The 23,253-nt window shown below is 38.7% G+C and overlaps 1 protein-coding gene across 1 annotated transcript; it reads left to right on the top strand.

Moving 5' to 3' along the window:
- The first annotated feature begins 3,210 nt into the window (after positions 1-3,210).
- On the top strand, positions 3,211-4,398 carry LOC123988572. Its single transcript, XM_046289151.1, has 2 exons — positions 3,211-3,916; positions 4,108-4,398. Exon 1 carries the CDS (start codon positions 3,419-3,421, stop codon positions 3,872-3,874), a length of 456 nt encoding a protein of 151 aa, XP_046145107.1. The 5' UTR covers positions 3,211-3,418; the 3' UTR covers positions 3,875-3,916; positions 4,108-4,398.
- The last annotated feature ends 18,855 nt before the right edge of the window (positions 4,399-23,253 follow it).

Genomic DNA, 23,253 nt, shown 5'->3' with positions numbered 1-23,253 from the left:
CAGGAAGTTGCTCTATTGCTTCAGCAGGCGATAAATCCTTCGCCGATTCAGGACATTTTACTTCGACGATGGTATCATCGTCTACAATGCCGTCAGGAGTAGCACCTAAGTAAGGCACAACAGCATCGATGAAGAGACCACATGGTAGAATATGAATTCTTATTTCGTCTTCTAATTGCCTCAAGGCGTTTGCCTCGTTCTCCCTTCCGTGGTCGAGGGAACGTAAATTCGGTATTTGCGGATACATTATACTCTTCAAAGTATTTGCCTGCGGTGTATCTTTTCGTAATCTGCATATCTTGCCGAAATTTGATGCGGTTAATAATTTTCTCCTGTAAGCTATCCACTTTTCGCTTTTCGCTTGATCGCGAGTTTCCGCTTCGATCGTGTTCCGCATCGTCTGCCACTCATAGAGTATAGCCATGTGCCTTTCATACTCGGAAGAGTATACAGTCTCTTCCATATCTGGTTTTGCTGCACTGGGGCCATAATCCTGGTCGTACGATTGTTTCTGATTTCTGAAGGAGGATGCTTTCGCTTCATTTTTATATTTCGATGCCATTCTCGAACATTCTTCCATCTTTCTTACGATGGTTGTCGGCTCTTTATTTATTGCCATACTCAATTTGCTAAAGGTCTCTTTAGTTATGCAGCGGAGCATGTAGACCTGATATGAGCCTCTTCGTCCAAAGTTTATCCTTTTTCCTCCGATGAATTTGCCAATTATATTATTAAAGCTTTCTACAGCATTATTATTTAAAGCGTACAACAAACTTTCAGCTTGAGCGAAGAGTGGCTGCATCGCTTCTTCAATGCTTTGATATATACCACCTTGCTTCAATCGTGGAACATAATTTACTCTGTTCGGATCAGAATATTTGGTGCAGAAATATGCTAACTTCTGACACTCCTTGTTTTCACCGAAAACATGACTCGGTACATTTTTCATGTCCACCTTCAAATTTTTTATTTGATCAACTAGTCTGATTTTTTCTTTGAATCGGTATTCTGCAGCTTTCTTTATTCCAGTACGCAGCCGCAGAGCATTGTCCTTTACGACAGCTCTTTGCTCTTTGTAGCGGCCTTTTGCTATGATGTCGTTTATTTTCCTACTGAAATTCTGTAGCAGGTGATTGGTGGATTCTATTTTTCGTATATGCACCATATAATCTTTATATGGATCATTGTCCAATATTTTCTTGTACACGCTGCTATCGCCATCGGCAACTAATATAGAATATACTAGGCCGTGCATTTCTATGCTGCATTTGAATCCTTCGGCGATAGCAGCACTTTCCATACCGGTTGAACTTTGCTGACGACCACAGTTTTTGAATCAGCAATGCTCGCGCGCTGCTTCTTTCTTTTTTGCTGCTGTTTGGCAAATCATACAAAATTTATTTTTCACGCTGATATACAGCACTTTTCTCGTATGGTATGGTCGAAAAAGAATTGTAGTCTCCTCCGCAGTACGATCTTTTCATCCAGCTGCCATCTGCGACAACTGGAATCCACGGTATATTATATCCTGCAAGCACATCGCCTCTTGCAATAGCCAATTCTCTTTCCTCTTTTCCAGCTTCTTCCATTTCTTGTTGTGCGACCACTTCGAAGCCATCGATTATGTCATCCTGACATTTCTTGTACATCCTTTTTGTCATGCAAGACATGTTCACGCCAGAGAGTAATTCCTCCAGTTGATTATATCTGCCGCCCGTAACCATTGTTGCAGAAACAGCGGCATGGTTAATATCCATAATGCCATCATTCTTTCGAAGACACGGAATGTGTCCTACGTAATTGCACATTCGGCACTGTACATTATACGTCTTTTCTAAGCCATATTGTTGACATCCAATTATTTCAAAATGTTCAATGCCACAGCCAATAGGTGAGTGTTTTGCAAGATTTTTTATTTCTTCGTATACATATGCAAAATCAGCAAAATCTATTCCTTCCGAAATTGGTTCTTTTGGCTGTTGTGGTTCGGCTTTCTCTACCAACCAATTTATTTCTTCGTCTTCATCGGTGGTATTCAATTCATGTTCTTCTGTATACAGGGTGTCATGTAACGCATTTTCACGCTCCTAGATGGTGGTAGGGGGGGGTGATTCTGAACAACTTTTTCCTTTGCGAAAAAGTGGTCCGAAGCTTCCTTTTTGAATTATTAAGCAAAAACACTGACCAATCCGAGCGCGTATAACGCGCGGGCTCAGGGACGGCAGCGTCGGCTACGAAGCGGGGCTTGACGTAGGTCGCGAACGAACGGCTCGGCATCCCGTTAGCATAGCACAATAAAAAAATTAAACTGGTTAAACATTTTTTGTTGTTGTTCAAAACGAATACGGAATCTAATCTCTTGTCGCCTGTCATTATGTAAAAAAGGAAATTTTAAACATTTTAAATAACAAATAAAAATGTTTGAAATGAAATAATGAATACAAATTTTAAAACAATTTCAGTGAAACTTACCCATTCGTTCGTAAATTCCTATCTGGGTCAATCCTGGGTTATTGTGTCGGTCTTCATCACTTGACGAAGAAACACGTGTGCAGAACAGCTGATCCCTCTCGTGTAAAGAGGGCTTCATCTGTCCACAAAGCAGACGTGCTGAACGACGGATTCCGTTCGATTTTTCCCAACAATCACCGGGAATACTCCATCCGCTGGATGTAATCTTGCGGGTACAGATGCTGCACCCGCGTGAATTTGTACGGGTGCAGTTGATTCTCGGATGGAAGAAGGAATCAATCAACAATTGACAACTCTAGGAGAAGAAAACCAAAACCGTGCAAAAGAAATCCAAAATATTGCAGAGCAGCTGAAACTGGTTACCCTCACTGAAGACGCGTCTACTATCACCAGACGTAGCGGCGGAGATCAAGATAATCAACAAGAAGATGAAATGCATACGGCCCGTCAACCACCCCAAAATTCAACAATCAGGCCAAACGAACTGATGAAAGCAGTTGACGCCATTCGAACCATCGAGACCTTACGAGGACGAGATGATGTAGGAGTTGAAGATTTTATCAAATCAGTCAGGTATGCCAGGAGTAATTGTTCTGAGAAAACATTATTACTAAAATTAATTCTGATCGAAAAAATTACGGAAAACGCAAAAAGAAGTATTCGATACACGTCAATTGAAACGTATGAAGAACTTTACGAAGTACTCCGTCAGAACGTTTCAATACCTAATACTGTTAGTAGTTGCCGTAATAAGTTACAACAAATACGGCAAGGAGCAACGGAAACAGTACAGTCTTATAACCTACGATTTAGACAACAACTCAATGAATTAATTTACGCCGTTCAAAATAAACACCAAAATCCAATTTCAAGAAGGATAGCTATAGAAGAAGAAGAAACAGAAGCTACTCGAACATATGTGCTCAATCTCCGCAGGGACATAGGCATGCTCGTAATACCAAGTAAACCGAAATTATTAATAGAGGCACAAACAATGGCAGCCGACATGGAACTGTGGACTCGCGACGCGAATCGTGCCATGGAGCGTCGACAAGTGCCATCCAGAATTCCTCCACCTAAACAACAAGGGCAACGCCCAAATACACCGAGTGATCGACCAAACCATTCGATACCTTTGAAGTGTACAAAGTGCGGAAGATTAGGACACACCAGTGACAAGTGCTACGCGCGAAATTTTCAAGTGGCCAACCAGGGAAAAATTCCACCACCAAGAGTGAACAACCTCAATTCTCAAGAGAACAAAGTGACAGAAACAACATCCGAATCAACTGCACCACCGGAAAATTACTACAAATTTGCTGCAGAGTTCCAGGAATGTCGAGAATCGGAAGACTACTCGTGGACACAGGAGCAGGAATCAACATCCTCAAGCGATCAGTAGCTGAAAGAATAGAGCCGACAGAAAGCAAAACATTCTTTATGGGTAATGACAAACATACTACTCACGAGACGACTATAATTCAGATACAACAAATACCTCATACCTTTCACATAGTCCCTGATTCATTTCCTTTAATAGAAGACGGCATAATGGGCCTACCATTCTTAGAAAAATATAAATACGAAATCAATAACGAATCATTAAAAATTAACGACAAAATTATACCGTTTCAGAAAACTACTCCTCACACACTGTCTCCGGGAAAAACAACAAAACGAACACAATATCTAGACGGAAAACCTGTTCAAATATGCTACATCAACACTGGTAAGCAAGACCATCAGATTACAAACGAAATAGAACCAGATGATAAAATCGATCAAATTAACAAATTTGCAAAAATTATTAGAACTAAACATATTGATCCAAGTTTACGAGACCCTTTAGAGAAAATCCTTATTAACTATCTTGACGTTTTTAATTTAGAAACTGACTTACTTCCTTGTACATCCCTTACGGAACACGCTATTACGGTAAAATCCGAAAAACCTATTAATATAAAAAGTTATAGACCACCTGAATGCCATAAGCAAGAAATCGAACGACAAATTAATGATATGCTAGTTAAAAAAATCATTGAACCATCAGACTCTCCTTATAACGCGCCAGTTTGGGTAGTCCCGAAGAAATTGGATGCTTCAGGTAAACGTAAATGGAGGATAGTAATCGACTTCCGTAAACTCAATGAATTGACAGACCAAGACGCGTACCCATTACCTAATATAGATGAAATTCTGGACCACCTAGGCAAAGCAAAATTTTTTAGCGCGTTAGATCTTTCTTCAGGATTCCATCAGATCCCTATGAACAACAATTCTAAAAAGTATACAGCTTTTTCTACACCACAAGGACATTTCCATTACAATAGAATGCCATTCGGTCTCAAAAATGCTCCAGCAACGTTCCAAAGAATGATGGACACGGCGCTTCGCGGTTTAATAGGAAAACATTGTTTTGTTTACTTAGACGATATTATCATCTTCGGGTCGACGATACAAGAACATAATCAGAATTTAGCAATCGTATTCCAAAGGCTTAGAGATCTTAAACTTAAAATCCAACCCGACAAATGTGAATTCCTCAAACCGGAACTAGAATATTTAGGTCATGTAGTAACTGCGGAAGGAGTTAAACCAAATCCAAAAAAACTAGAAGCAATAAAAGACTTCAAACAACCTAGAGATTCTACAAATATAAAATCTTTTCTTGGACTAGCCGGATACTATAGAAAATTTATCCGTAACTTTTCAAAAATTGCAAAACCACTAACAGACTTAGTAAAAAAAGACGTCCCATTCCATTGGACAGACAAACAACAACTCGCTTTTGACACACTAAAACAAAGACTTTGCGAAGCCCCAGTACTACAATACCCCGATTTTAATAAAACATTCACTCTAACGACAGACGCGTCAAATGAAGGATTAGGAGCAATTCTCTCCCAAGATGGTCATCCTTGTTGTTACATCTCCAGAACACTAAATTCTCCTGAAAAGAATTACAGTACAAGCGAGAAAGAGCTACTTGCAATAGTTTGGGCCACCAAAAGACTTAGACAATACCTATTAGGAAGAAAATTCATAATTCAGACTGATCACCAAGCGCTAAAATGGTTAAAGGATGTAAAAGATCCCTCTTCTAGACTCATGAGATGGCGATTGAGACTCGAAGAGTATGATTATGACATAGAATACAAAAAAGGTAAAGAAAATACCGCCGCAGATGCTCTTTCACGGCTGTACCCTATCACCTCACAAGAATCCAACCTTCCTATATCATCTCCAGAAGAAACGGAAGAAGTCCCAACTGAATTTTCCCCAAATCCTGACTATTTTAATGAATATGAAAATTGGAAAATAGACATAACACCTGCACCACTAACACAAAAAATTAATCGACCACACTTCTATCAACTAACAAAGGAATTACTAGGTGACTACGACGAACAAACATGGATAAATAAATTAGCAGAACTAATTAACGACAATAGACACAAAACTACTTTCCCAATAGGAATAGGAGACGAGAAAATAACACGACTAGAAAAGGTTTACATTCAAATGATGATACGATTTCTTAGTACAAAATTTAGAAACGTAAAAATTATATTCGGTTCAGAACCTCCGCGGGATTACACCCTGGAAGAAAAAGAAACAATCCTGAAGGAAAATCACAATGAAATAGTAGGACACTTAGGTATTAATCGTACTGTAAAACGAATTCAAGAACAATTTCACTGGCCTAACTTAGAAGCAGACGTTACAGAATTTATAAAAAATTGCGAAACCTGTCAACATGAAAAACTAGTTAGAATTAGGCAAAGGGAAGAAGCTATCATAACCGATACACCTATAGAACCTAATACTAAAATCGCCATGGATATTTTCGGCCCATTAACAAAAACAAAAAGAGGAAATCAATTTATCCTATCAATCCAAGATCAATTAACAAAATACCTTGTCCTCGTTCCCCTCAAAAATCAGCAAGCCACTACAATTATCCCAGAGTTATTGGATCATTATGTATACATATTTTCTGCACCTAGACAAATTTTAACTGATCAAGGAACGAATTTTGTTTGTAAGCTAATGGAAACGTTTGAACAGGCATTTAAAATCCAACATGTTAAAACGACCTCCTTCCATCCACAATCTAACGGTTCCCTTGAAAGAACACACGCAACGATAAAAGACTTAATTCGTACATGTACAGCTGAAAGACAAAACGATTGGGACGAAAATCTTAAACTTATTTGTATGGGTATGGGAATCGACAGGTTATACACCCTTTGAACTAACATTCGGACACAAAGCTAATCTACCCTCAACAATTTCCGCAACTCCTTCGATGACAAAGGAACAGTTATTTAAACTTTGGAAGAGACAACACGACACGTACATTTCTGAGGCAATAAAAACACTCAATAAAAACAAAGCTCGCTATAAACGGGATCAAGACAGAAAAATTATAAAATTACAGACTATATTCAAAATAGATGATCGAGTTCTTCTACATAACGATCATAAACGAAATAAACTCGATCATGAATGGTTAGGACCTGCAGAAATAATACAGGCCTCTCCTCCAACGTATACTATTTATTTTCCGTCGGAGAATCGAGAATTAAAGGTACATGGTAATCGATTAAAACTTTTTATTTCAGGCCGACAACCCTTACCCTCTTGTTCTACTTCATCGGAACAATCCACTGTAAATTACATATTGAACCTTTAAATAATTCGACAGTATTTTTAGAACATATCGATAATTGTTACTTATATACTAATCAAGTATCTATATCTATTATTATTAATCCACACTACCTACTAAAACAACCCGAAGTTATTGCAGAATCATTAGAAGGTCTATCAAAACATTGTAATAAATGCGCGTACAAAACAGAAATTCAAAACTTAGTAAAGGAACTCGTAACAATAAAAAAAATGATTGCTCAATTGAAATTAACATTAAGAATTATTCATAAACGTGGTTTATTAAATATAGTTGGTTCAGTATCCAAATCTCTTTTCGGTACTCTAGATGAAAACGACTTAACGATAATTAACGAAAACATGGACAAACTATTTGACTCGAATAACAAATTAAAAATCATCGTTTCTAATCAATCAGCCCTTATTAAACAAGTATTAGACGATTCTCATATTCAATCTATCCATCAAATTCAAGTAAAACTTAGCGAACTCCAAGACAATGTACAAAACGAAGAAATAATCAGCTCTTTAATTATACACACAGAATTTGTTCTTTCCGAACTACATGTAAATCTCGATGAACTAATCAACACGATTATACTAGGTAAACAAGGAATAATCAATCCACAGGTTGTAAAGCCACAACAATTTTTGGAAACATTTGATAAAATCATTAAAACCCACTTTCTTTATAATCATATTCAACCAACTCTCGAAAATTTTCAAACCCTACTTGATATTAGTAATTTAAAACTTTGGATCAACAATGGAAAAATTGTATACACAATAATAACTCCTATTTTGGATGATACAGAGTGGAAAGTCACTAAAATTTATCCAATTCCCTCAAAGAGAGACAAAATTTTTGTGGCTCCAGTAATCGAACATGAAATTATATTTACTACGCAAGAACAATATATTCCTACTGACTATAGATATTGTGGTAACGTAGTTTTAGGTCTTAGCGTAGTATTATATTTCTAAAGACAGGAAGAGAGTTGTAAAAGAGAAAGGCGATGACGAAAACCAGGCCCAAGGGTTGGTAAGTGTTTTTCTGGGTGAGACCTAGGGCCCTAGCGAGGGGTGCGGGTGTAAGCAAAGCGAGGTATGTGTGTGCTTTTGCGGGATGCGGCAGACTTGAGTTGGCCTTCGAGGAAAGAAGAACGTTGAGTTGCGAGCTATCTAATCAATTTTTGTATTTTATTCAATATCATTTTTATTTTCTAAACTAATAAACATAAATCATTCTTATTACCACATAATTTTTGGGGGCTCAGCCGGGATTTGAATAAAACAAATTGACTGTGTCGTCTGTGTTGAACAAGTTGTGTTGAGTTGAATACACTGTGTTGAGTTGAATACACTGTGTTGAGTTGTATACACTGTGTTGAGTTGGATACACTGTGTTGAGTTGAATACACTGTGTTGAGTTGAACTGTGTTGAAACAATTGTGTCGAAATCAAGTTGTATTTGTGAAGAGAGTTGAATTTGAAGAATCTGCCAAGATGTCAGATGCGGGAAATGATACAATAGTTGATGTTACACTGCAAGGTAGCTCTGCTAGTGACAGGCTGAAGGCCGTAGAATCGATGAAGTTGGTTGAATTAAAAGAAGAATTAAAGAAACGAAAGCTGAGGACAAGTGGAAACAAGAGAGAATTGCAAGATCGCCTAAGAGCAGCGTTGACATTAGAGATCGAGCATGGTGAAGATGAAGACGAAAGTGAATGTAATGAAGATGAAGACGAGCGTGAGCGGGACTGTGTCAGGAGTGCACGAGGCGCATGCAGGTTTTAACGTTTAGGGATGTTGAAGAGTCCATAAATACTTTCAGTGGCGACAATAAAGAAAATATTCGTTGTTGGCTGCAGGAGTTCGAGGATATGGCGGAGTTATGCGAATGGAGTGATGTGCAGAAGGTAATATATGCGAAACGACTGCTTCGGGGATCAGCCAAAATGTTCGTCAATTATGAAAAGTGTTGTCGTAAATGGTCTGAGATGAAGCGAGCGTTAAGATCAGAGTTTTCGCAAGTTGTAGACGTGCACAAAATTCACAAAGAATTGTCTCGGAGAATTAAGAAGTCTAATGAAACATATCAGGAATATGTATATCATATGTTGGAGATAGCGAAACAGGCAGATATGGAGGTCTCAGCGGTTATTAAATACATTATCGACGGAGTGCAAGACGAAGAATCAAACAAAATGATATTGTATGGAGCGAGAAGCATTCGTGAATTGAAGGAGAAGTTCGAGTCGTACGAGACTATGAAGGAAAATTCAAGAACGAAGAGCCGACGGACTGAAGAGAAGACGAAGAAGACAATCCGTGGAACTACAACGCAGGAAAACGTACGAAGATGTTTTTTGTGTGGAGACCGGAATCACTTAAGTGTAGATTGCCCGACGAAAAGTAAAGGTGCTAAATGTTTCAAGTGTAAAGAGTATGGGCATATTGCGCCTGAGTGTGGCGGTGTGAAAAAAACTGTAAAAGATGTGAGTAGTACGTCAGAGGAATCACGGAAAAAGCGTGTTAAGGATGTGCAGATCGAGCATTGTAAGTTGGTAGCATTAATCGATTCTGGTAGCGATTTAAATCTAATGCGAGCAAGCAATTATATTAAAATTGGAGCGCCTAAATTAAATAATAGAATTTTGCAATTTCGTGGTGTAGGAACAGGGAAAAATTTCACAATGGGGGAATTTCTGACTAATATTCTAATAGACGATACAACCTATTCAATAAATATACATGTTGTGCCTGATGCATTGACACCGCATGGGTTGATAATAGGTACAGATTTTTTGGACTCGGTAGAACTCACCATGAAGGGAGGGGAAATTTTGATTAAGAAATTAGATGTACCAGAAGTTTTTAACATCAATGTTGATAATGCAAATGAGATAGATTTGTCGCATATTTCAATTTCTGATTGTAGAGAAGTAATTAAAGATTTGATTAATAGCTATGAGCCGCATAAAACTCGCGAAGTAGGGGTTACAATGAATATCGTGTTGAGCGATGACATACCTGTATATCAGAGACCGCGTAGATTGTCCCCTGATGAGAAAGTCGAAGTCGATAAGCAAATAGCCTTGTGGTTAAAAGAGGAGATCGTGCAACCGTCTCATTCGGATTATGCTAGCCCAATAGTTTTAGTGAAGAAAAAGAATGGCTCAATTAGAATTTGCGTGGACTATAGACAGTTGAATAGAAAGGTTATAAAGGACAGGTATCCCTTGCCGTTAATAGAGGATGAGCTGGATTCTTTGCAGGGCGCGACAATATTCAGCACTTTAGATTTGAAGAATGGGTTTTTCCACGTACCTGTCGAGGAGACTAGTCGGAAGTATACCGCGTTTGTTGTACCTAACGGTCATTATGAATTTTTAAAAGTACCTTTTGGGCTGTGCAATTCACCTGCCGTTTTTCAGAAATTCATGCACGCAGTATTTAGAGAAGTTATAGTAGCTGGTTTTGCCCGAATATATTTAGATGACGTAATAATTTTAGCTAGGGATGTTATTAGTGCAATTAAAAACCTTAAAACTGTATTAGAAGTTGCCAGTCAATACGGGTTGTTAATAAACTGGAGTAAATGTAGCTTTTTGCAAACAAGGGTTGAATATTTGGGGCATATTATTGAAAACGGATGTGTTCGACCATCCGAACATAAAACTAAAGCCGTAATTAAATTTCCGAAGTTGCAATGCGTAAAAGATGTACAAAGTTTTCTTGGGTTAACAGGTTATTTTAGGAAGTTTATTTATGGTTATTCAATGATTGCTCGGCCGTTAACAAATTTATTGAAAAAAGACAATAAATTCAAATTTGAGACATTAGAACAAGAAGCGTTTGAGAAGCTCAAGTTGAGTTTGAGTAGTTCACCGGTATTAAAATTGTATCGTGTAGGCGCTGAAACTGAGTTGCACACCGATGCTTCTAGTTTGGGATATGGAGCGATATTGTTGCAGCGGGATAACGTAGATGGTGCGTTTCATCCTGTGTATTATGCTAGCGGCAAAACTACACCTGCTGAAGAGAACTATCCTAGCTACGAACTAGAGGTTTTGGCAATCATAAAATCTTTAAGAAAATTCAGGGTGTATTTATTGGGAATACCGTTTAAGATAGTGACCGATTGTCAAGCGTTTGCAATGACTATGAATAAGAAAGATTTATGTGTGCGAGTGGCGAGATGGGCGCTTTTGTTAGAAGAATTTCAATATAAAGTTGAGCATAGATCGGGGAAGAATATGAAACATGTCGATGCACTGAGTAGGCATCCATTACCTACAATTATGTTTGTCAATGAAGTTGGTGATGGTTTGATAGTTAAGTTGCGTGAAGCTCAAAACGAAGACACTGATTTGCGAAAGATTCGTGATAATATAGAGGAATACCGAGCGGATGGTTATATTGTAAAGAATGATGTTCTTTATCGAGTGCTGAATGATGTACCGTTAGTGGTCGTACCTAAGCCTATGCAGGTACAGGTAGTCCGTCGAGCGCATGAACGCGGTCACTTCGGGGTGACAAAGACCGAAATGTTATTGCGAAGGGATTACTGGTTTAAAGGAATACGTCAAAAGGTAGAAAAGGTCATTCGAAGCTGCGTGGACTGCATTTTAGCTGAACGTAAACACGGTAAACAGGAGGGACTTTTAAATACAATAGATAAAGGAGAACTACCGTTGAACACATATCATGTCGATCATCTTGGCCCATTGCCTTCTACGAGAAAATCCTATCGACATATTTTTGCCGTTGTTGACGCATTTTCAAAGTTTGTGTGGTTGTATGCAACAAAGACAACAAATTCTGCTGAAGTGATTGCGTGGTTGAAAAAGCAAGCTGTGATATTCGGAAATCCTGTGCGTATCATTTCCGACCGTGGTACGAGTTTCACATCCGACGCTTTTAGAGACTATTGTAATAGTGAAAATATACTTCATGTGCTTATAACGACAGGAATACCGCGAGCTAATGGACAAGTTGAGAGGATAAATAGGACTCTTATACCGTTGCTTACTAAGTTGTCTTCTCCTAAGCCGGAGGAGTGGTATAAATATTTGGGAGTTGCACAGAAATATTTGAACGCCACTCCACACAGAAGCATTAATACAACGCCTTTTCATCTGCTGTTCGGAACTCATATGAAAATACGTGAAGACCCTGAAATTCGTAAATTAATAGAGGAAGAGTGGATTGCAATGTTCCAGATGGATCGTGACGAGGTACGGAAACGGGCAAAAGAAAAAATTGTTGAGGTCCAGGCACAAAATAGAAAGACATTTAACAAAAATCGTAAAGAGGCTATGAAGTATAAGCAGGGTCAATTGGTGGCAATTAAGAGAACGCAGGCTGCGCCTGGTTTAAAATTTCATGCTAAGTATTTGGGACCCTATAGAATTGTAAAAGTGCTACGAAATAACCGTTACGTGGTACAAAAGGAGGGAGAGCACGAAGGTCCCCAGACAACGTCGACAGCCGCCGACCATATGAAGCCTTGGCGCATCAATGAAGAAGATGATTTTTCCGAGGACTGTGACAGTGCATGTAGTGACGATGAAAACATCTGAGGACAGATGTAGAATCAGAATGGCCGAATGTGGTAACGTAGTTTTAGGTCTCAGCGTAGTATTATATTTCTAAAGACAGGAAGAGAGTTGTAAAAGAGAAAGGCGATGACGAAAACCAGGCCCAAGGGTTGGTAAGTGTTTTTCTGGGTGAGACCTAGGGCCCTAGCGAGGGGTGCGGGTGTAAGCAAAGCGAGGTATGTGTGTGCTTTTGCGGGATGCGGCAGACTTGAGTTGGCCTTCGAGGAAAGAAGAACGTTGAGTTGCGAGCTATCTAATCAATTTTTGTATTTTATTCAATATCATTTTTATTTTCTAAACTAATAAACATAAATCATTCTTATTACCACAAATATATTCAAAAAATTCTGTAAAAGGACGCCTTTAGTTCATCTTTGTAAACTTAATCAACCCACGCATAGTAAATTAGGAACACAAGATTGTCAAATTGAGCTAGTTAACAACAAAAACAAAATTAACACGTGCCCATTCTCCGTATTCAAAATTATAGACGCTACATTTATACCTCTTGAACAACCAAATGTTTATATATTAATACCAAATAAACCATTAACACTAGACATTCTCTGCGATAGACATGAAACACGAACTATACAAACCCCTAGTTTAATTAAACCTTGTATAATAACCTATGAAAACAATGTAATGAAAATTGGAGGCACCACCCAAGAAGTTACTTATGAAACTAAATTCAAAGAGTTCTCTTTCAACATTTCACAAAGTGATCTAAAACTATTAGAAAAAAACATTGATTTTACTCCAAAGGTTACTCCAAATTTCAACCAATACCGAACAACTTTAGGACAGATCAACAACCAAATAGATCAAATTCAAATCGAACACCGAATCAAAAACCTAAAAGAAATAGCATACTCTGTATTACAAATTATGGGATACATATCTATAGCCGTAATCACAATTTATACACTATACAAATGTAAACTACTTTCTCGATGTATACCATCCACATTTATTTTTAATATCTGTTGTCCCACTGCGACTGCAAATCAAGAACAACAAAATACTACACTCCCACCAACAACATCAGCGTCAATCTATGACGAAGGTACCAGGTCATCAACCAAAGATTTGCTACCTGCACTAGAAGAAAACATCGTTCATATTCAACCAGCCCGGAAAATTGTACGTTTTGTGAGACCAAAACAAGTCTAAAGAGGGGGAAGTGTTACGACCAGCCGCCTAAAACGTACATTAATCGAATTCTTCCCACGTTCGGACAAACATCATGTTACGGCCACCCGCCTAAGCGATCGATATTCGAACAATCGAAGTCCTCACGACCGGACACCTAAACATCATATTACGACCACCTACTTAAGTATTCGATAAGACGCGTTCTCACGGACATCCCACCTTGTCAATCATCGGCCCCTTCTCCACCACTAGCGACATTATAAAAGACCTTACCGGACATAAGCGGAGTAGTCGAAATCATATTATAAAAATAAAGTGCCAAACCTTTAAAAGTGCTGTTCATTTAAAAACCTGTGAACTTTCCACGTGACACCATCTAAAGCCTCGTGCTGACCTGTGCATTTGTGCGCCGAAAACGTTCGTTCGGGCAAAAATGCTCAAGTGAGTACGGCCCGTTAATGTGTTCGCGAAGACCCAGAGTGCGAACGAACGCTTTTCGACGGCTGTAGCCTCGTACTCACTAGAGCATTCGTGCGCCGAAAACGGCCCGTTATGTGTTCGCGAAGGCCCTGGGCACGAACGAACGGTTCCGACGGCTGTCGGTACATCAAAGGATATTCGTGCGAACAATTTTACTGTGCCGTTTACAAATTTCCAAGTACCGTTAGTCGACCGCTGCCGAATTTACCCTTCGGAAAAACACCTACCAGAATCTGGCACCCGACTTTGAAAAAATCAATTTTTTCCAATTGCATTGTATTCTCCTTCGTTTGTACCCGTTTGTACCACCTTTCTTTTCGTTTTTACCCTAAGGGGTGAAAAGATATGAGGGGGTGAAATAGCCTAGCACCCCACTTTAACATTTTTCAAATCTTTCTACGGGTGCTGTTTCTTAATCGTTTGTACCCGTTTGTACCACCTTCAGTTTCGTTTGTACCCCAAGGGGTTCGTTTGTACCGACTTTTGAAAAAAGCACAAAGGGGCAACTTTGGCGTTGTTGAAGATTTTTCAAATCTCCTTGTGGGTGCTGTTTTCTAATTGGTTAAGCATTAACGCGTATATTTGTTCTAAATATTAAGTACCTTTAAATATTTTCTAATGACTACCTGTTCAAGATTGTCGATAATGAATCATCAAGGCTGTCGATCATATCGATCACTATATAACTGAGAAGACTTGGTCACTTATCATCAAATTTGATTCCGCCGTCCATAATCTAAATAATTACCGAGAAACACATTACTGTTTCCAACAAAGAATTATTTTCGCGACTCAACAGCACATACAATGAAACGTAGCGAAGTGTAACACGCCTATTTTGATGAAACTTTCGGGAAATATAGGTTTTATAAAAATATTCAACACGTGTTTTTTTTATGTGCCATCGTCCATGTTATGGGGGTGGAAACAGTTTCGCGTTGTTTTCTGTTATTCAGCACATAAGAGATCTCATCATCACAAATAGTTCCTTTCTTTTAACGAGCCACTATAGACATGCACCATAACATGCACCCTATACTCTTTATATGGATTATTGTCCAATCTCTTCTTGAACACACAGATATCGCCATCGGCAACTAATATAGAGTGTATACTAGGCCGTGCATTTCTATACTGCATTTGAATCTTTCGATGATAGCAGCACTTTCCATACCGGTTGAACTTAGCTGACGAATCCAGTTTTTGAAACAGCAATGCTCGGGCGCTTCTTCTTTCTTTTTAATTGCTCTTCCATGAACCATACACTGCACTACCTTCGTGTGATATCCCACGGTGGCTCCTACGCCAGAAAGAGAATTGTAATCTTCTCCGCGGTATGATATTTTCATCCAGCTGTCATCTGCGACAACTGCGATCCATGGCATATTAGATTCTGGATGTATGTCGCCTCTTGCTATAGCTAATTCTCTTTCTTCTTTTCCAGCATCTTCCATTTCGCGTTGTGCGGCCACTTCGAAGGCATGGATTATGTTATTCTGACATTTTTCGTGAATTCTTTTCGTCATACAGAACACATTTACACCAGACAATAATGCTTCTAGTTGATTTTATCCGTCGCGCATCACCATTGTTGCGGAAACAGCGGCGTGGTTGATGTCCATAGTGCCATCGTTCTGTCGAAGACAGGGTATGCGCTCTACGTAATTGCACATTCGCACTGTACATGGCACACTTTTTCCAATCCGTATTGTTGACATCCAACTATGTCAAAATGCTCGGTGGCACATCCAATAGTCGAAGGTGTTGCAAGATTTTTTATTTCTTCAAAAACCTATGCAAAATCAACAAAATCTATTCCTTTTGAAATTTGCGTTTCCGACTGTTGTGGTTCCGCTTTTTCTACCACCCAGTCGCTGTTGTAACTTGCAACATCTTCATTCGTTTCTTCGTTCATGTCTTCTACGGAAGGTATTTCATCGCTCACTATCAGCTCATTACCTTCCGACACTGATTTAATTGTTTCTTCGTCTTCATTGATGTTACTTACTTGATTTTCTTCGGCATCGAAATCTACTTCGTCTATAATTTCTTCGATAATCTGAATCTCTTCACCTACGTTTTCTTCATATACTTCATATATCACGGGGGGGGGGGGGGGGGCACTCGTGGCATCACGTTACAGTACATACATCATTCATATACAGAGTGTGCCGAGAATTGTGGTACAAACAAGAATGGAGTGATTTTTCATGCAGAGATGAGTCGAGGATGTAAACTTACATAGTAAAGTGACAATTTCTGATACAGGGTTGTGATCTTCAGAGAATCAGCTGCGAAGCTCCGGCAGGAGCGTGAACATCCGAAAGGTGCTGAGAGTTGATTGAATGGGTTTCCTCACACTCGGATGGTGTATTTCTATGGCCTGTTACAAGAAGTGCAAATGTCATATTTTTGCAAAAATGACGAAATAACCGGTATTCAATCTGTAAACAATTAGTTGAGCGTAAATTGTTTTACGTATCTTTAAGTGCTAATATTTCAACTTTATAAAAACTGACATTAGTATTTCTTGCACCAAGTCACAGATTTGTATTTTTAAACAATGTCACGGCTTGGTATAGATCGAATTGCTACGTCAAGCTTTAATGATCCATTTACTCATCGTCAATTAAGGGATCATTCTACTTCGACACCTAAAAATTAAGCTATTTAATGCAGCTTTTTTCTAAGCAAATACCTCATACAACGAAATAGATTTTTCACCATTTATTACACTGCTCTTATATAATGTAATAGCATTTTTTAAATAACCTTTTTAGTTGCTTAAAACAAAGAAAACATTTTTTGTTTCTAATAAGCCACCTTACAGAAATTCTCTACAGTGTAAGGCTCTCATCATGGATACAGATATTTTTTTGAGGTGCAATTTCAACACCATTAAAAATGTCCTATTTGAAGCAACTAAAAAGATTAATAATATTATATAAGAGCTGTCTAATAAAAACCAAAACAGTTAATTTTTTTCAGAATAAATGGTGAAAAGTAGCTCAATTTTTCTGATATCGGAGTAGAATGACCCTTTAAACTAATTTTATGAAAGTATTTTCCGATCTGTACCAAATTAAGTACTGTCCAACGGATTGTACACAAAGGATCATTGAATTGTGATCAAAAAATTGCCGATATTTGATCCCTTGTAACTATATGATAAAAATTCATATAGCATGTGCTGCTTCTATTTTTTCGATTTAATCAATTTGTCAATCTATGTAACATCTGAGAAATTAAACATACCGTTTGTTTCCTAAATTGTTAAAAATTGAAACAGTGTTATGGACATTAAAAAATTTTAAGAATCAATTCATCATAAATTTGGATATTGTAGTGACACCTTTAAAATGATTCCTGAAAACTGCTTCGATCGAAACATGTGCAGTAGACATCAGATTAACCCCAAGGTACATTACAAGCTGGTTACACTGTTTGGCACACTTTCTTCAGTCGCATAGTATGTCGACTATTCACCACCACCTAGGGGTAAATCCCAATGTTAATCCGATCAAGCATGTATGGGATCTGTTAGATCCAACATTGAGGAGTCTCTAAAGAACTCTTATGACACTGCAGTGATTCAAAACTGCAAGAATCAATGAGACAATGCATCAACATGCATTAACGATGCCGATAAATAATAAGGCATCGTGGTGGTATTACACATGTGGAGACACACAAAGATACAAGGCGGTTATGTAAGCTTTTGCTGGTGTACCTGGGGTTGTTGTAACACTGCTGACGCGCTTTTCATTCAAACTTAGATAAAAGATCGTGCCGCAGCTTTTCAGGGGTCATTTTAAACGAGACAGTGCAATCTTTTAATTCATGGTGCACTCAGTGTAGAAAGAAATTTTGTAATGCCCATAGTGACATTTCAATTTGTAAAAATTTGAAAAAGAAATAATATGTTTAATTTCTTGAGTTAACGTTTGTCGAGCTGGATGAACCGGAGGGCCCACCGGTGAAAGAGTAATTTTCGTGTAAGAGAAAATACAGCCGAGTAGCCTGGCAACCCAGTAAGACCTGGTATTCACAGAGGCAACTCTTGGACCCCCTCTCATTTTAAGATGAGTCCAGATAGAATTATGTACCACTTTTTATTATAAAGTTACAAAAAGTCAGATGGAACATTTTTTTATCACGTCCTTTAATTTTGTTTGAATAGTGTAGTGGACGTAATAAGAATAATAAGAGCCAAATCACGGCACTTCTGCAAGTCATGACATTGTTCACAAATATGATTGGATTAGCTACATACGTTGCCCTTCAGGTGCACACGTGCTTGATGTTGCTTCTTAGTCGATTCAATGGGAGAGCAGTCTTAAATTTATAATTGCAAGTTGACTGAATCAATAATTAAAGATTGACATTCTAAATATATTTCTGATTTACTTCTGCATGGAGAACCACCCCTTTCCCATTTTTATCGTGATTTTCGGTACATATTACACCAGGCATGTCAAACTCATATGATATTACGGGCCACATGATTATTTTGTATTAAGTTGGGGGCTGCATGTTTTCAAGGTTCAAAAAATCAATAAAATACGATTTTTAGAATGATTATATTATGTATTATGTATTTATTAGACTCAGTGTCAAGCTCAATGTATTGTATATTATACATACTGTGACCCTTTTGGGGGTTCACTCTATAATATAATTTTCGTTACAAAACTCGTTACAATCGCTGGGCGCCAGCCACTCGCGATGGCAATCGAAATCAAAAAAGGAAAGGGGTATCGGAGGTGCTTACAGGGGATGGGTTTCGTGGCACTTCCGTCCTTACAGTACTTCGCGGGGGAGTACGCAGTGGAGGACAGTGTAGGGTAGGAAAAAATCTCAGGGTGGGGAAAAAGTCCGCAGGAAAGTCCGTATACGTTGCGCGTCGAATGGAAGGATCAAAATTGGGAATTGTAAAGGAGGCTGGAAAAGGGAGAGGTTCGTCGAAACCTTTGAATATAATGCGCGGGCGGAGAAAATAGCCGTTGCCGGAACTTAAACTTGACAATTTTAATAATTGAGGGGACTCACCAATGGTGCATTCCACACAGAACTCGCACAACTTTCTCAATACGCTTCTATAAATCTCTTCTCACAAAAATCGCTATCTGAAAAATCTATATTCGCTGTATACAATAGCCACAGGCTCATTGATGGCTCGTCGCCGCCGCTGCGAGTCCACGTTCTCGAATATAATTTACAATTTTGGTGACTATTTTTAAAACATGTCCGATATTTAAAACTTTGGAGCATAGTACTTGTTAGTGAATAATACAATGAAAATGTTCAAAATTATTATTACAATTGTTACGTCGCGAGCGAGTGATACGGCGCGCGACGTACAAAATTAAAAAGAATAAAATAATTAATTTATTAGGTGTTAATACGCGGATGAGAACGGTATTTTCGCTGCCACCAGTCCCGATCGCGCTCGACGATGTTAGGTCGTTAACAACCGGAACAATAAAAAAAAAAAAAAAAAAAAAATCGTTTAATTTTTCTAATAAGATTCTGAAGATTGTGTTGTTAGATTGAGTTCGTCAATGCTCTAGTCCCATACGGGCCCCTCGTGCGAATTTGTGCCAAGAATGGTTAGCATGAATGTTAGGAAGGAAGTGTGTTAAACTAAAATGAATCTGAAACTAGTTATGTGTAACAAAAAGAAATATAATTTCAAAAAAAGAAAAGCATAACAGTAATTAAATTGGTTACAAAGAATTCGAGCTGTTGGGAATATATGAAGAAAAATTGCAATTTAGATATATGTTTAACAAGATCGGCGAAATTAGGTTATATTGAAACTGTTGAATCGTAGAACAGAAATTAAAGTTGATTCGAGCGGCGATTTCAATGAGCAATTAAATTACGATGAGAGGAAAACGGTCCCAAGGGGAAAAGCTTCCAAAACCAACGGTTTCATGGGCCGCCTCTCATTACCGCGAACGGAATTATTGTTAAGATTGCGAAATGTTCTTCGATACCTTCAATAAACGTTGAACAGAACGATCTCGGGGGAAAAACTTCCAGAACACGCGGTTTCAAGATCGCCCGTTTTGCCTCACTAAATCCAGATTCGTCGTATTGGACAAAATGAAATAGATAAACTTACCAAGCTCGATGTTAGATAATATATGACAAGATATTAGTAAATTTGCTTAGTAGTCGCTGGTGTTGTCTGGAAATCTGGAAGGCGAAGAAAAGATGAGAAACTTGTCACACGCACTACGCGTTCGCGATCGGCCTTTCGACGGTGTTACGGTTACGGAAACGATAATCAATTTCAAAAACGACGCGACGCAGAAAAGAACAAAATATTAAATAACGGACGATTTAAAAACGAAAGAGAAAAGATAGATAATTGAAAAGTGTGAAGTTTTACGTATTCGTAAAAGTCTTTTACGCGGAAACGTGAACCGCAATCTCCCGGCACTCTGCCTTTTGTAAGGACTTTACCGGTTAGCTAATTACAACGATTTTCACGCGTAAACTACTGCTTAACGCGAACACGGGCTCCCCGTCACGTACCTCACGATTTTTCGACGAAGAGTGATTTGCCTCAGTCAAGCAATCGTATCTCAGGGTTCGACCCGCGATCATGGGCCCAAAGTGGGGACATCATTTGGCAAATCAGGGTACGTGTCGAAGGGGAAAGCCCGCGCGTATTGGTTTTGTATAAGCGCGTTTCCCGAGTTCTCATCCCTTCTTGACCTTTCTTCCGACTCTGTCTTTCCGTAAGCTATCTCTTTCTTTTCCCCTCTAACGCCTAGTGAATTTAATGCGTCGCAGTTTCTATACTTCTGGAATATTCTATTACGCCCTTTGTCTGAATTTATTATCGAAGAGGCTTTTATAATGATATTTGCAAATAGTATTTCGGTAACGAAGAGCATCTAGCCTCCTTTTTAATAGATGTTTAGCTTACTATTGAATGGCTAATGATAAATAATGTAAAATCATTCCGTTATTATTTGTACTTTGACGGTTTACGAAAAGGCCATCGATATTTATAATTACCTTCAAATCGCGGATGTATGCAAATACACTGCTGCATTAATTGTCACTAGTTCCGCGTACATAAATTTTTAACGATTTTCGTATTTTCCTAAACGCTCTATGTTTAACGTTTAGTTCATTGTTGATGTTTATTGCCTTAGTCGACCTTCGCTTGGAACGTTCTTGAACGTTGGTCGACAATTTCAAACCTGAGTGGTTGTCACGCAAACCCTCGCATTCCATAGCCATTCAAACAGTTTCATTCCGTTTCATACCAATTATTTCGATCTTAATTGCATTCATTCCTTGTGGAAAGGTCGGCTGACGCATGCTTCGCAGGTAGGAGAGGTATCTCGCTAGCAGGGGAGAGCGATAGTTTTCTTTGTACGGCACGGTCAAGCTGGGAAATTTCCAAGTGCGTCGCACTGCTTAACCGCGCGGCGGAGGATGTTTACGATACCTCTCCCTTAACGGTTTCGACTTTCTAAATTTTCGAACTACGCAGTTTCGAGTAGGCAATAATCTCAAGGAAAGGTTGACTTTGTATTATTTGAAAGAGCTAAATATAGCCTCCTTTGTGTGCCTCGTCTGGGATTATTTCCAAGTGCTTCGCACTGGCGAGGTACACAAACTTGGTATACTAACGGTTGAACTATTGAAGCTAGTAAGAGAAAAGAAAAGGAAGAATTATTATTTTAAATCTCAAACCCCTTTCTTTGTGCTCTTCGTGTGGAATATTTTCAAGTGCAGCGCACTCAACGAAGAGACACAAGTTAGGGGGAGCGCGGACTTGATACGAAAATGAGAAAATCAAGTCAATACCCTTCCTTGCGCCTCCCGCAGGGGAATTTCTTCCAAGTGCAGCGCACAAGACGGGAAACGCAAGGTCGGGTTATGAAAAATAGACCCGGACGTAACACTACTATTAATATTTTTGCTGATGTACCATGTGCAGTGTGTTACAAGACTTTATATCCGTAGCAACGTTACGCTTTGCACACGCAGCCTTTGTCTCGTCTAATTCCTGCAAATCTAATACAATCGGAGAAGATAACAACATGTTCTCGTTGCCTACATAATCTTAAAAAAAAAAGTTCCATCTCAGGCATTCTGGAATAAAATGGAACTAATGTCTGTACCTCAGGAGGTAGCAGATTTATCGGAAATCGAGAAACAAATGTTGTGCAGAATAGTACCGTTTCTTAAAATCATGAAAATTCAAAATCGCTTCAGTCAGGATTGGTGCAAAGGTCAGGTAGTCCTATTTGCCCGCGATGTGTTTGAAGTAGCCGAGCAACTTCCACTTAGATTAAACGAAACCGGTATAATGATTGTAGTGGAAAGCCTTGAAAGTTTGGAGCGACAAAGACAATTTGAAATAGACGTTGGCAAACTTCGAGTAGCTTTACAATGGCTATTACAAAATAATGCTTTGTACAAAGATGTGCGACCATGTTTTTCTAATATTACCAATAACATTTTGGAAATAGCTGATGTCGTTGAAGAGCCTTGTATTGTAAGAAACGAAATGGAAGTTGCAGAAAGAAATACTGATTCAAACAGTAGATTTGTGAATGTTGGACCGAAGCTAGTGTCACGTGGAAAGTTCACAGGTTTTTAAATGAACAGCGCTTTTAAAGGTTTGGCACTCTATTTTTGTAATATGATTTCGACTGACTCCGCTTATGTCCGGTAAGGTCTTTTATAATGTCGCTAGTGGTGGAGAAGGGGCCGATGATTGACAAGGTGGGATGTCCGTGAGAACGCGTCTTATCGAATACTTAAGTAGGTGGTCGTAATATGATGTTTAGGTGTCCGGTCGTGAGGACTTCGATTGTTCGAATATCGATCGCTTAGG

This window comes from Osmia bicornis, chromosome 16, assembly GCF_907164935.1.
Source record: "Osmia bicornis bicornis chromosome 16, iOsmBic2.1, whole genome shotgun sequence".
In the NCBI taxonomy this organism is placed as follows: domain Eukaryota; kingdom Metazoa; phylum Arthropoda; class Insecta; order Hymenoptera; family Megachilidae; genus Osmia; species Osmia bicornis.
Note: the sequence above shows the minus strand (reverse complement) of the source record. Positions and strands in the feature narration are given on the sequence as shown.

Excerpts from the sequence above, each read along its gene's own strand:
- LOC123988572 (XM_046289151.1), top strand. The coding sequence starts at position 3,419 with ATGCTCGTAATACCAAGTAAACCGAAATTATTAATAGAGGCACAAACA.